At 37.4% G+C, this 14,980-nt stretch overlaps 1 protein-coding gene across 7 annotated transcripts in view; it reads right to left on the reverse strand.

Annotated features, from left to right (window-relative positions):
* The window catches only part of LOC134817972 (uncharacterized), a 30,639-nt gene extending 21,094 nt beyond the window's left edge, over nucleotides 1–9,545 (reverse strand). Inside the window, exon 1 of one of the 7 annotated variants that reach the window (XM_063827367.1) lies at nucleotides 9,325–9,545. In XM_063827367.1, the coding sequence (XP_063683437.1) occupies nucleotides 9,325–9,465 (141 nt within the window). In that variant the 5' untranslated portion in view covers nucleotides 9,466–9,545. Of the gene's footprint in view, nucleotides 1–86; nucleotides 1,089–2,141; nucleotides 2,360–4,810; nucleotides 5,040–5,467; nucleotides 5,686–9,324 lie in introns of those variants that run through there. The other 6 variants (XM_063827369.1, XM_063827370.1, XM_063827371.1 and 3 more) reach the window with 6 other exon arrangements.
* Nucleotides 9,546–14,980: the final 5,435 nt, after the last annotated feature.

The following is a 14,980-nucleotide window of genomic DNA, read 5'->3' on the forward strand; positions in this document are numbered from 1 at the left end:
ATTCCAAGTTGCTGGCCACTAATTAACAAATTAAGAAGCTCGCTTTTATTTTATTGTTACATGAATTTCTCTCCTGAGAAACCTACCTCCGGATCCTCTTCTGCTTCAGAAAATTGGTGGTCTGTATCTTGCACAGAGAACTGGTGCTCAGTATCCGGAACAGACCCTTCGTAGGTATTGGTAAAGTCAACAGACTCCTCCGTAGGTACCGTCATAGTACTGTCAGGTACCGTCATTAAATAACAGTACTCCGCACGCAATTCAAGTAGCTCGCAAAAGTAATTAGACGCGTCTCACAAATTTTACTGTGCTACCAGAGCGAGCAACAATCGGGATAAGTTTAAACTGATCCTCTTATGCCTTATCGATAAGTTGGAATAAAATCACGCGGGCAGGACAGTTGATCGCACGACCAATTAGAAGTGTCACGTGGGCTTCATTAGCAAAACCGGTGGGTCACGGAAACTAGCACGACTTCCAAGAGTTGTGTCTACTTCTGAGTGGAGATGTCCTGATGATGCGTCGTTTAACCTAATGCGGGGATACTATCAACCTGCCTATAATAACTTAATAATAACTATTCCTGCCGGGATTCTGTGATAGACAAAAGATTTCCGCACGTTTTGTATGTGGATCAAAATATCTGGTACGTGGATTATAATAGATATATATTATATATCCTGTACGACCTGGCTGATTCCATTGTGGTTTTAAAAGCTCATGAATAGCAAAAAAAGTACTTCGACTTACAAGCTTACTTGTCCTAAAATAGCATCATTAACGTCGACACGTTAATCCAGCACATCATCGTTACTTTCTGCTATCACAACCGATACGCAAAACAATTACCGAAAAAATCGAAGTAAATCGCAAACGGTTTTGATGTGTGCGTAGTATAACATCAGCTCAAGTAATATAAACAGTTGCTTTTTAAATCGCTCTGCTTATCTAACCTCAACGGCTCAACCTAAGAGAGACTAGCAGTAGCTACTATACTGTTACTTTTCCATCAACATCTTAAAATCATATAAAACTAAAAGTGGACGCATTTGAATCGCTTCTTCTTAAAATCTGTTCTAAAGAAACGTGATAGTGTTTGTGGCTTGTATATTACTGGCGGCTGGTATTCACTACGATGCACTATGCTCTCAAGACCGCACACTTACATGCAACACAATTCGATCGTTCAAATTTAGATATTTCCTTGATTTTGCGGCCCCTGCAAATGAAAAGCATGGTCAAGTTTTCTATAGAAGCGCTTATTGCATGTCAAAGTCAAAACTAAGGATGACGATTTAAGATGAACAACCAGGCTAATCTTTTCACTGATTTCAGATCGATTTCTATGTTGAACACCACCTTACATATAAGTACTTTATTACATACATTTTTTAGGCTTTAGCAATTTTCAAAAATAGAACCTTGGGTCCAGTTCCGCTTAAAACGCAATTTGTGTCAGGAGAAATATGTGAACACGTACAGGTCAGTCTGCGAATCATGCTAGAAATATTTGCAAAATATTTCCTTGTGTTTTAAGTGTGTCAGAAAAATGTCTGACTCTCAGGTTCGTGCATGGAGAATATGAATGTTTAATCTCTATTCATATTTAAATTCTAGCACTAATGAGCTGTACTAGTTTCCCACGAAAACAATAAAAATTGGCGGGTAAACAATTTCACGAAAAAAAATGTCATCCGCCAACTTTTATTGTTTCCAATTCCATTGTCATTCAATTCGAATACTCATTATTCACAATAAATCAAGACATTAGCTGATTCTTAGTCTAACAGAAGTAAGCGATGTAAGAGTAAGAGCTACTAGTAGTAGTTATTAAGACTAATTAGCTTCTTATAGCTGCTTCATTATAGTATATGTAGTAGTATAATTAGTAGTATAGTTCTGCACAACAGTAGTGATGCGTAATGGGCCTATTATACCCGGTAGTAGCAGCATGACTTCACCAGGTGATCGGCTCAGGTTTGACTGCTGAAGGCGAGTAATTGTACGTTATTAACAGATTAATCGAGGATATTGGGAACATTAAAAGTTGCAAAAATACTACACCACTGGTTACCAGAAAGTGTCAAGCATCAGAAAAACGGTTGCAGAACGGAAGTGTGACCTTCCTTACTCGTACTTACTTTTTTCCACGATTCGAAACAGTCGTCTGCAAAACGATTGAACTCAATGCACGTTTTCTGCATCGAACGATAACGAGTTAAAGTTAAGCTGTTAAAACAATAGGTGAAGTAGGGCTCATGATCTTAACAGCTTTGTTAACGCTCATATCAAATACGTGTAGTACTCTAGACCAGGCATGCGTGCGAAACAGAGTCACTCAATCAAGCTTATATCGAATATATATATTTGAACATGAGAACGTGTGTCATGTGTGTGTGTGTGTGTTATAGAATATAGATCGAGTTGATCAGCTTGATGTTAATAAAGTATGTGAGACTCTGCATGTTGACCTGTCACAGGTGGTCGGGGTAGATCTTTCACACTTGTCACATACATGTCACATTTGTCACATACATGTCACACTTGTCACATACATGTCACACTTGTCACATACATGTCACACTTGTCACATATATATGTCACTGTGACACATGTCACGTTACTGTGACACTTGTCACGTTACTGTGACGTGGCAAGTGTGGGTTGGTGCATACACACTTGTCACTGTGATATGTGACACAAGCTTGACACTGTATCCTGGGAATGAAGCACTGTCACTATACCCACTAATTAAACACATGGCACATTGTGATTAATATAACGTTCCTTACACCCCATAAAGCTGTGTTAACCGAAATAGCGGAATATTTGTTCCAGTTAGTGTCCCTGTCATTTTCACAGTTCACACGTAGAAGACACACTCTTTGCAGTCATTGTCGAGTAGTTAGATTGTGCGGTGTCAGAGTGATGTGTCACAAAGTATGGTTTCAACAGATAAATTCACAGTTAAATTCACAAATATAGCAACCATGTAAGCTTCCAAGTGTTTAAAAGATAAAGAATAAATAAGTGTTTTTTAGGGTGTTTTTTAAGCGGGTGTTCTTTAAATGGGTGTTTTTAAGCTTTCGAAATCGTCGTTATTTTGTGGAAGTTCGCGAAAATGACGGTATATAGTGAGGAATATAATTAATGAGAATAACTAAATAGTTTTTAGACTGATTAAATACTCGGTATCCTATCCTCTGGAGAGGAGGGGGTTGGTGTTGTGACCCCACCCCCCCCCCCCCCCCCCATCCTCATATCCACAAACAATTTTAAAGCACAACCGATAAACTTAATAACTGACGGAATTAAATTCAATTAACGAACCTTAATTCTGAGAAATCAGATAAGCTTTCTGCATAAATCAGCAATCCTAATACTTTACAAATCCTTTTGGATCTAGACTAATATCAAGATTCTTATAAGAAAGTAAGAAACGGAACTAAAACATAAAGCAATTAACAGTTTTTCTTCCCCTCATCCACTGCCACAAACGTGTCCAAAATACAGCAAAAGTAGTCATATCTGTGGCCGTGAGGTAAAGTTCGAGGAATTTGAACAATTTCGTGTCATATTGCGATTTACTGTGTCTGGTTAAATCGGCAGCTTGATGGAAATTGGATTCAAATGGATAAACAATGGAGAGGATAATCAATGTATTATGTAACTATAATTGATGATTCGAAATTTCAAGGAAACATGCATGATTGGAAGATACTGGACAGTGCCTGATGATATTCAATATTGGTTAGTGACGTGATACGAATATAGTATACTAGTTACTATACTGTATACCATCAGTAATACTAGGCTGTCCTAGACGTTCTGTTATGCGCACTATTTCACCCAGTAATGACAAAATTCACTCAAACCGAATATTTTACCAACATAGTGCATAAAGATAATTCAGAAAATACAGAAGTTATTTACAGATATATGCGATGTAGGTACAACGACTAATTCCATTCTGAGTGTAAATGAGTATACAAGAAGGATTTACGTTGTATCTTGCCACTTAAATCGATCTCCCGATTTTGTGAAATGTGTGTTGAGATGGCTGGACTGAGGCAAAACAATAAAATCGCGAAATTTAACTACAAAACTTCTTACATGTCTTCAAAAAACACATGGTTCACATTTTCCATCATTGAGATTCGGAGAGCCTGGCCCATGACCATCAGAAAGTTCATTTTCATGATCTCGACAGGACTCTACGACTCTCACGATATATCAACGTGGTAACGTTTCAGTGAGTACAAAGAAATCGGGAAGTAATGAGGTTAAATAGTGAAATATCGAAATAGTGAATTAGTGAAATAGCGATTTCCAGACACCTGGCAGCTGGTGATGCTCTTCTAAAAGCTGTGTTTGGCGAGGTTGAGGGATGTGAGGTATAGCTCATCTTTTATGAGGTTGAAATGAGGTCAATCGATCAGCTCTTCTAACATATGTTTGGTAAGGTTGGGTGAGGTTAAGTGATATTTGTCTAACATATGTTTGGTAAGGTTGGGTGAGGTTAAGTGATATTTGTCTAACATATGTTTGGTAAGGTTGGGTGAGGTTAAGTGATATTTGTCTAACATATGTTTGGTAAGGTTGGGCGAGGTTAAGTGATATTTGTCTAACATATGTTTGGTAAGGTTGGGCGAGGTTAAGTGATATTTGTCTAACATGTGTTTGATGAGGTTGGGGCGAGGTTAAGTGATATTTGTCTAACATATGTTTGGTAAGGTTGGGTGAGGTTAAGTGATATTTGTCTAACATATGTTTGGTAAGGTTGGGCGAGGTTAAGTGATATTTGTCTAACCTGTGTTTGATGAGGTTGGGGCGAGGTTAGGTGATGCTCTTCACTGTCAGTCCTCTGGAACAAGCACCCTGACATCAACACGACAGCATCAAAATAATGCTGATTTACATTTATTATAAAGTTATAATAGCGGCGGTTGAGCTGTATGCCAGGCTGCAGTGATACGGAAAGCAAGGCTGTACTGAGTCGTTAGCAGGCTGTCTCTAATAGCAACCCACGTGAAGACACTAACTCCCTCTAGCTACACTGTAGACCAGGGCTAATTAGTGGTAAACGGTCACGAGATTGCCTGTCTTTGTCTGTGCTATCCAATTACCGATATTAAGTCCTGACTGATCCCTGTACGCGCTTATACTGTACACAACCCTCGGTTCTATACCTCATATATGATATTGCGGAGGGTAGTCTATTACCTGACAACGAGCAAGGTAGACATATCCTACTATATCTACTATAATATAAACTATATTATATACTATTACTATAATATATACTATTACTATGATATATACTATATTATATACTATATTATATTATCCTGGTTTATGTTCAGCGTGTGCTCATTTTGACGTAGACAGGGCAATTATGGTTAAAATTGACCGCTGTATAAGTTGGAGTAGTAATTGTTGTTACGTAAGTTTAATCACCTATAATCACCTTTGGGTTTGCTGTTTTGGGTAGCTCGGGTAGCTTTGGTAGCTTGGGTAGCTTGGGTAGCTTGGGAAGCTTGGGAAGCTTGGGAAGCTTGGGAAACCGCAGAGACTTCAGGAAGCACATTTTTTCAGGATGATGGTTAGTGGTTACACGAAACAATGGCTAAAAGTAGGATGTTATATCGGGATACTGTTGTCATCTGAAACTTGTATGACCTAAAAAGGCGATATAATCAAGTGAAGAAAGTATTTTAAATTGATGTAATGTAGACGTAATAATTGTTTTTGAGTTATGACGTCACAGCTCATTTCCAATAAAAATAAACAGAACAGAATCGTTACGCAGCCATTTTTATTGGATATATAATTCAAGGACGTAAATTTCATCGGCTAGCTACGATGTAATAAGTGTAGGCGGCTAGCTCTACAAATTGAGAAACTAAATGAAGAATAATAACTGAAGTTAGTATAAGAATCGTGACTGAATCGAAAAATAAAAACAAGCTAAACCTTAGATAAGAACCCTGACTAAAACTTAAAAAAGACCTAATTGAAGTAAGAATAAGAACCCTGACTAAAACTATACCTATAAGAACCCTAATGGAAGCAAACGAAAGAAACTTGACTGAACTTTTAACAAGAATCCTGACTGAAGCAAACGAAAGAATCCCAACTTAAGCTATGCTAAGAACCTTGACTGGGCAGAATAAGAACCCTTACCAAAACTAGTTTAGGTCTTAGGAACCTTGACTGTGGCTGAAAAAAGAACTCTGACTAAAGTCATGAGTAGAGGTCTTTTATATATTGAAAGACCTCTTTCGGAGAAATTAATTACAGAAACAACAAATGAGACATGAGCAAAGTTTCAACAAAACGTTTATTAAAATGTTACCTTGATGCTACATAAGTGTAAGGGACCAATGATCATAACTGAAAATGAATGTATGTAAAAAAGAAACGTGAGTAAAGTCTCATCATTCAACATCTAATTGATTGAAATGGTAATATGATGGGAGAACATAATGGAGTTCCGGCTGTTTTAGCCTAATATTGCTGAAATTATTTGTAATTTGTATCTTACGATCACATTGGAGACTAAAATAAGATATACTAATTAGAACATCAATTAGCACTAATAATAAAATTGGTTAAAATATTTGATTACCATTTTACTCCATCGGTGCTTTCCTAAAATGGGTCTGACTATTGAAAATTTCTGGTGAACAAAAAAGCGTTCATAATTATAATTGTGTATTGTTTTAACCAGGTATTGATTGAGCCGTGTGAGTTAGCCGGTAAGGTAATCTGTGCCGATTGTAAAAATGAATGATTTTGTCGTATTAAGTGAGACACGACATTAAAGAAACGGGTCAAAGATTGATATAAAAGTTCAATGTCTTAATCATGTTAATAACAAAATCATATTCTATGTTTAGGATCAAAACTATAACAAGCATGGATTTGACGGTTATGGAATTGGAGTATAAGCACCAAGAAAATATGCACTCTGAAGTTAAAACATTTCATATTACTACAAGACAATAGACGTTTGGTAGAGCTTGTCTGACGACAGATAACCTGGTACAAGCCCTGAAATGTTAGCTGGAGGGTCCAAACTGGCGGGACCACGACATTATACCCTGCAAGTATCTACATTTCACCAGCTTTGAACCTGTAATCTGGAAGCTGAAATGTAACCTTGCACCTAATCCTTAATTCTTAAACTTAATCTTAAACCTTTTCTTAATCCTGTATTATGAATAATGCTAGCTTTTAAAATGCCGCAGTAGCGATTTTGCTTAAAACTAAAATAGCTAGAAATAAGTAACAGAACTTCCAGCTTCTACATCTAAGGAATAGGGAACAAAGAGTGAAAGAATGTTCGAACTCTGGCTGATACTGGTGAGTCTAGGCACAAAACTATCTTCCGAAATTCTGAAAACTCTGAAGCAATATAACAGGGGTCTAGATTTTATCTTGAACATACAATTTTTACCAAAAACAAAGTGAAAACTGTCAAGTTGCTGTGATAGTGTTTTATTCTTTTGTTGTCCGTTCTCTTTCAGAACATATGCCGCTTGTGGCGAAGACATTCATGCTATACAGTATACAGCGCTCTAAAGTTAGATTATATATTATCTGGGATTAGACTCAGGAGTGAAAGTGTTCAACACCACCAAATAAGATAGTTTACCCATATATATATGAGATAAAATATACTGATCAGATCGAATGATGGAATGCATGGCAATCTTTTAAAATATATGTTGGCACGTCCGTGTTTTGGAAAACAATAGTGTGGATTTAATATGCAAGTGCCAAAAGTAGTTTTGGGAAACGGATATACATACTTTTGACCAGCTGATAAGTCGAAGAGGCTCGCCAGTAATCATAACTCTATTCATAGTCATTAATCTTAACTTAAGGTTAAAAACGCTAGACATTTAAATGCAGTAAAAAAATAGAATTACCAAACTGTAAAAACGCTTCAAGGCCATTAAAAGATGGTGGGTTTAGCTTTTGGCTAAAGTATACTTAATGAATTTGTGCCTAAAACTAAGTGAAAGCTGGCAGGTTTATTGCGGCTGATTTGACAAATTTCTCCGCAGTCTTTCGCGATAGATGCTGAAAGGTCAAAAGAATTAGAACTATGCTAAAAGATATAAATCTTAAAGACTTATATACTGGTGCGTCAACTAAATTTAAAAGCGTCAAACTCAATAGTAGTTTTATGAGACAGAAAATACTAAAATAAATCCGAGTAAACTCCTTGGTTCATCAGATTTGCTTCTAGAACGATTGGAGCTCACTTATCTTCGTTACGCACAAAGAACACAAACAATTATTACTAAAATTACTTCATCTAAATATCAGTGAACTTCTCAAAAAAAGTTAAAAACTGCAAACACAAAACGTAACTGACAGATCTGTAATCATACATCACTTATCATACGGCGGGAAGAAAGTACACAAAGTCTTACAAATCCTGAAATAGGTCAGATGCTCTTACAAAAGTGTCAACAACATTGGCAACAACTAATTATCCAATTAGCGAATTAGGTTGCCTTCACAAAAACCCAACATCAAAGCCTGTAGCTGAGGAGAAATAACGGATAGGCTCTCCCGAGAGGCGTGAAAATATGGAGTATACACGGCCTCGATATAAAACCAACCCTAACCTTAACAGTACCCGCTCACTAAACTTCACCATGTTTTTACTTCATTGGCAGCGAGAGAGAGAGAGAGAGAGAGAGGAGAGAGAGAGAGAGAGATCAGAGAGTCAGAGAGAGTCAGAGAGAGAGAGAGAGAGAGAGAGAGAGAGAGAGAGAGAGAGAGAGAGAGAGAGAGAGAGAGAGAGAGAGAGAGAGAGGGGGTAGAGACTAGAGAGGGGGGGGGGGGGGTAGAGAGAAAGGTAAGGTATAAGGTGTGCCAGGCTTGGAGTCAACCTAGCTTTAACGAGGATTAGGTGTATTAACTATTAACTGTACGTGCTCTATTTTCCTAGTTTGGTTTTTCATCACTTGGAAATCCCGCTGACGTTCTCCATTGGTTGAGCAACATACTCTCGTACTGTTGGTAGCTTTTTGTTTAAAACTTGAACTCCTCACTTTGCCAAAACGGAGGTTTAACTTTGCCATATATATTGTGGAAAAACTACAGATATACGGCATCTGATGGGTGGGCAGGAGTGGGAACTTGTTGAAAAAAAAGCTGGGATATTATCAAACCTTGTGTAATAACTATTAAAGGGGTACTTACCGTGACAGCTGTCTTAGCTAGAGCTTTAGGAGTGGGAACTTGTTGAAAAAAAAGCTGGGATATTATCAAACCTTGTGTAATAACTATTTAAGGGGTACTTACCGTGACAGCTGTCTTAGCTAGAGCTTTAGTGTTCTCCTTATCTTTTTTAGTGTTCTCCTCATCTTTTTTATTGTTCTCCTCATCTTTTTTAGTGTTCTCCTCATCTTTTTTAGTGTGCTCCTCCGTCTTTTCTTCTCCCATGGTTGAGAACTGCTGGCAGTTTTAGATCGCAGATCTGTCTGTCTCTCTTCCTAAATATCTTCAGAACCTAAATCAAATGTTTACTGTTTATAGAAACGAAGACAATATACGAGTAACATGCCACATGGTTAAACTACTGACATTTCGAAACGGATAGTAAAACTTTAATGGAGACTCTAAACATTTAAAATGTAGTGAGGTAGCCTTGAAGTGATCCGGGGGAAAAGTACGGTCCGGTCGGATAAAACGGAAATACGGAGAATTACTGAAAAATCGAGTTATTGATATCTAGATATTGGGTAACTGTGCCATAGATTTAGTATAAGATGCAGAATGCAGATCATGAGTCCAATTCTTCCTAGTCCTGGGAGTTATAAACTGCTTTTCTACCTATTTTCAAAGCAATCAGAGGTTGGACAAAGGTTAATTATGGCACAAATGCCTTGGAATATTCGCATTTCCGACATATTCGTAAGATAAATTCTCAGAAATAATGTCTCCAACTAGACCAGTTGGGGTTGGGCGTTTCTAGAGAGGCGTTAGCTCATTTTGAAGATTGGGTATTACACTATTACTGCAGCTAACGACTTAATCAACCCGCAGAGTCTAGCTAGAAAACGTCTAATTTCTCTTTGGAAGTCTGAGGTTAAAACTTCAAAGTTTCTGCGGAATTTTTTCGCTGGCTGAGCTTTGATGAGGAGCTTCTTTTACGACTATAACAAGAGATGAGATTGACACATTGCGGCTTCAAATTTAGTGGTTTTAGTTTTAACATATCAGCTAACTTGAGTTGACGGACTGTCGATAGATAGTACTAAGGCAAAATGTGCGGAATGTAACCGCTTTTTAGTTTTTATAATGGGTTTAAAATATTTACAACTGATATAATGAAAATATTGAAATGACATACTACTCAATACAATTTTATTTATTACTAGAAAACCCGTGGTCACAGGGAGAAAAATAATGGTATTCTTTGGTACCAATGGTAGTCAGTTTTTATCGCATCAAAAAATATCCGTCACAACTACTGAACATACAGCCGATTAAAATGTAGCTCGCACTAAACGCTCGCACTAAACACACAATATACTAAGAGTAACAGAATTCTCTGAATTGTAAGTAAGATATTTATTTTATTGGGCGGTGTTAGATATTTTTTGTCCAAATCTCTGTTTGTAACAAAGTAGCCTGAGGTCTTCAAGTAAAGTTTATTGAGTGTTGCTTGAAATCATATTGTAGTAACAATATAGGTAACTATTAAGTAAACCCGTCTTATAACTTATTAATAAGTTAGGTTTGATAATATGTTAAGAAGTCTTAGTAAAAGGCCAATGAGTGCCGACAAATCGATTATTTTCACTTAGTTATCACCATTTATTTGCCTTGTTTTACTTTGTCTGTCGAGAGACGTGATGCTCCCACACTATATAATAGTACAATGTTAAAAACTTACGCTCGGCCTTACAAAATTCACCTGGGGACCCAGGCTTAAGTGTTCACAAACAAATATGGTGGAGTGACAAGCTGAGCACCGTCCAGTAATACAAGATCTAAGAAATCATATTATCAGCTGAAAGGGTGCAAAAGTATAAACCCACTCAGTCAAAAACCTGCATCAAGAAATTTAGATACGTTTGTTACTTTGTTAAATTTCATGTGACAAAGAACATACCTTAAACAAAATTATGAAACATTACCAATACCAGTGAGGATGGAGAGAACACACCTAAACATTATTAACGTAATATCGGAACGGAATGTTGTGCTCCCATTGAACTTCCTATAAAGCACCGTTCACCGGACAGTAGCAAGTGGCATGAAGGAAAATCCGCTCCCTCACTACCGAGGAGCAAAGCTTTGTCTCTTTGTGATCGAATTAGACCTTGTATATATTTCAGATAGAACCCGCCGCTATTATAATGACAATTAGTATAAGTGATACACGCTTAACCATCAATTAAAACCATCTTCCTAATCTCCATTTCATAAAAACCTTAATCATTTAGCTCCGTCACAGTTTTTTCGGCACTAAAAAAACCAGTGCCAAAACTCTATATAAGTATAACCTTTTTCTTAATTAAGTAATTTATAAATTTCACGCGCGCCCGCCCACCCCACACCCACACAAGCTATAGTATAACTCTGTGTAATATAAATAAGCGCCATGAGTTGACACAGAATTTATTGTCTCTGATTTTGACAAATTTTGTACCAAAAGTTGCCTCCAACTGTTGCCTCTTGGCGCTTATAGTTATACTGTCACTGGCTACACGGACTTTTCACCTATTTCTAAAATAGATTATTAATATTACTATTTATAGCGGTATGACCGTCGTACGGAATATTAGTCCTGCTTTGAAAATTTAATTCGGTTTTGAGACAATAAAAATGCAAACCACTTAGCGGGGGTTGAACACTCCATTTGGCGCGGCGTTCTCCATAACATTTAATCCTGGACCAGGCAAAAGTCCTGCTCACATTGGGACGTTCGCTAAGTTTCTCGATGTAATTCGACTTATATGACCCTAAATAACACAATTGACTCGGGTACACTTTTTCACCAGTGGGGCATTTCTCGGAATCACGCCCTTTTTGACCGCACCCATATCGCGGCCCCCACTATAAATTATCTCGGCTTCTGATTGAGATACAGACCTCAGCTATGAACCAAAATGTGCCTAAGATGCATGTTTATATTAGTGCTATGAAGATACTTAAGGCCTAAGAGACTTAGTTTTTGAGAAATCGCAAAAATCCGAATTTACTATACTAGCAGTCTCGAGAGTAACAATTATCACACTTATTTCAAGATATCTCCGCTTCTGATTGGAGCTAAGCGCTCATCTTGGGCATTAAAATGGTCAGAATCATCATATTGAGTGGGGTAGAGCATGGTTTTAAGGTCTTCAGACTTCAGGTTGTTGAGTTATTAGGTCAGATCCCATTTTTATGCTCTCGCGAGTATAAGCGATTGATGCACTTATTTCAAAATATCTCAGCTTCTGATTGGAGCTAAGTGCTCATCTTGGGCATTAAAATGGTCAGAATCATCATCTTGAGTGGGGTAGAGCATGGTTTTAAGGTCTTCAGACTTCAGGTTGTTGAGTTATTAGGTCAGATCCCATTTTTATGCTCTCGCGAGTAGGGATTGATGCACTTATTTCAAGATATCTCAGCTTCTGATTGGAGTTTAACGCTCATCTTGGGCATTGAAATGGTCAGAATCATCATATATTAAGTGGGGTAGAGCATGGTTTTAAAGTCTTCAGACTTCAGGTTGTTGAGTTATTAGTTCAGATCCCATTTTTATGCTCTCGCGAGTAGCGATTGATGCACTTATTTCAAGATATCTCAGCTTCTGATTGGAGCTAAGCGTTCATCTTGGGCATTGAAATGGTCAGAATCATCACATTGCGTGAGGTAGAGCATGGTTTTGAAGTCTCTAGACTTCAGGTTGTTGAGTTATTAGGTCAGATCCCATTTTTACGCTCTCGCAAGTAGCGATTGATGCACTTATTTCAAGATATCTCAGCTTCTGATTGGAGTTTAACGCTCATCTTTGGTGTTGAAATGGTCAGAATCATCATATTGAGTTGGGTAGAGCATGGTTTCAAAGTCTTGAGACTTCAGGTTGTTGAGTTATTAGGTCAGATCCCATTTATCCGCTCTCGCAAATAGCGATTGATGCACTTATTTCAAGATATCTCAACTTCTGAGTGGAGCTGTGGAGATAAGCGTTCATCATGGGCATTAAAATAGTAAAAATTATCAAATTAAGTTGCATCGAGCATGGTTTTAAAGTCTTTAGACTTCAGGTTATAAAATTATTAGGTTAAACCCTATTTTTATGCTCTCGTAAGAATGGTCACTGCAATGGTGAAAATATTTATTAAATGAACTGTAACTAATCGCCAGGAATAAGTTGTTTGCCAAGAAATATCAGTAAAATGTCACTAAAACCTCTAGCACTAGGAACATGCTTCACCCCACTTAATATGATCATACTGACCATTTCAATGCCCATGATAAGCACTTAGCTTCAATCAGAAGCTGCGATATCTTGAAATAAGTGCATCAATCACTACTTGCGAGAGCGTAAAAATGGGATTTAACCTAATAATTCAACAACCTGAAGTCTGAAGACTTTGAAACCACGCTCTACCCAACTCAATATGATGATTCTGACCATTTCAATGAACAAGATGAACGCTTAGCTCCAATCAGAAGCTGATATATTTTGAAATAAGTGCATCAATCGCTACTCGCGAGAGCGTAAAAATGGGATCTGAACTAATAATTCAACAACCTGAAGTCTGAAGACTTTGAAACCATGCTCTACCCCACTCAATGTGATGATTCTGACCATTTCAATGCCAAAGATGAGCGTTAAACTCCAATCAGAAGCTGAGATATCTTGAAATAAGTGCATCAATCGCTACTCGCGAGAGCGTAAAAATGGGAACTGATCTAATAACTCAATAACCTTAAGTGTCAAGACTTCAAAAACATGCTTTACCTCACTCAATGTGATGATTCTGACCATTTCAATGCCCAAGATGAACGCTTAGCTCCAATCAGAAGCTGAGATATCTTGAAATAAGTGTGATAATTGTTACTCTCGAGACTCGCTACTCGCGAGAGCATAAAAATGGGATCTGACCTAATAACTCAACAACCTGAAGTCTGAAGACTTTAAAACCATGCTTTACCCCACTCAATATGATGATTCTGACCATTTTAATGTCCAAGATGAGCGCTTAGCTTCAATCAGAAGCGGAGATATCTTGAAATAAGTGTGATAATTGTTACTCTCGAGACTGCTAGTATAGTAAATTCGGATTTTTTGCGATTTCTCAAAAACCAAGTCTCTTAGGCCTTAAGTATCTTCATAGCACTAATATAAACATGCATCTTAGGCACATTTTGGTTCATGGCTGAGGTCTGTATCTCAATCAGAAGCCGAGATAATTTATAGTGGGGGTCGCGATATGGGTGCGGTCAAAAAGGGCGTGATTCCGAGAAATGCCCCACTGGTGAAAAAGTGTACCCGAGTCAATTGTGTTATTTAGGGTCATATAAGTCGAATTACATCGAGAAACTTAGCGAACGTCCCAATGTGAGCAGGACTTTTGCCTGGTCCAGGATTAATTGTATACAATTTAATACAATATAAACCCTACATTTCGCAGCGCTAGTCCTACTCCTAAAATTTTAATGCGGACATTCACATACCTACTCCAGTACTCCCAATTTTATATTTTATTAATTAATGATTAATGTGGCAATTGTAACTGCTCGATTTTGTAGGCCTAATTTCATGTTCATTTTATTCACTGAAATATTTAAAGGACGTAGTTGAGGTTAAGGGTTAAGCATTATCTTTTAAGATAACAACATTATGCGGGGAAAACGCCTTAAAAAGTGACAATTTTTGTGCTGAAAATAAAATTCCAAACAAAAATTATAAAGCATTTTTATTACCTTTTATTTTTTGATCAGCGATTAATTTCGA

This window comes from Bolinopsis microptera, chromosome 7 (genome assembly GCF_026151205.1).
Source record: "Bolinopsis microptera isolate Bmic1 chromosome 7, MBARI_Bmic_1.0, whole genome shotgun sequence".
Lineage (NCBI taxonomy): Eukaryota > Metazoa > Ctenophora > Tentaculata > Lobata > Bolinopsidae > Bolinopsis > Bolinopsis microptera.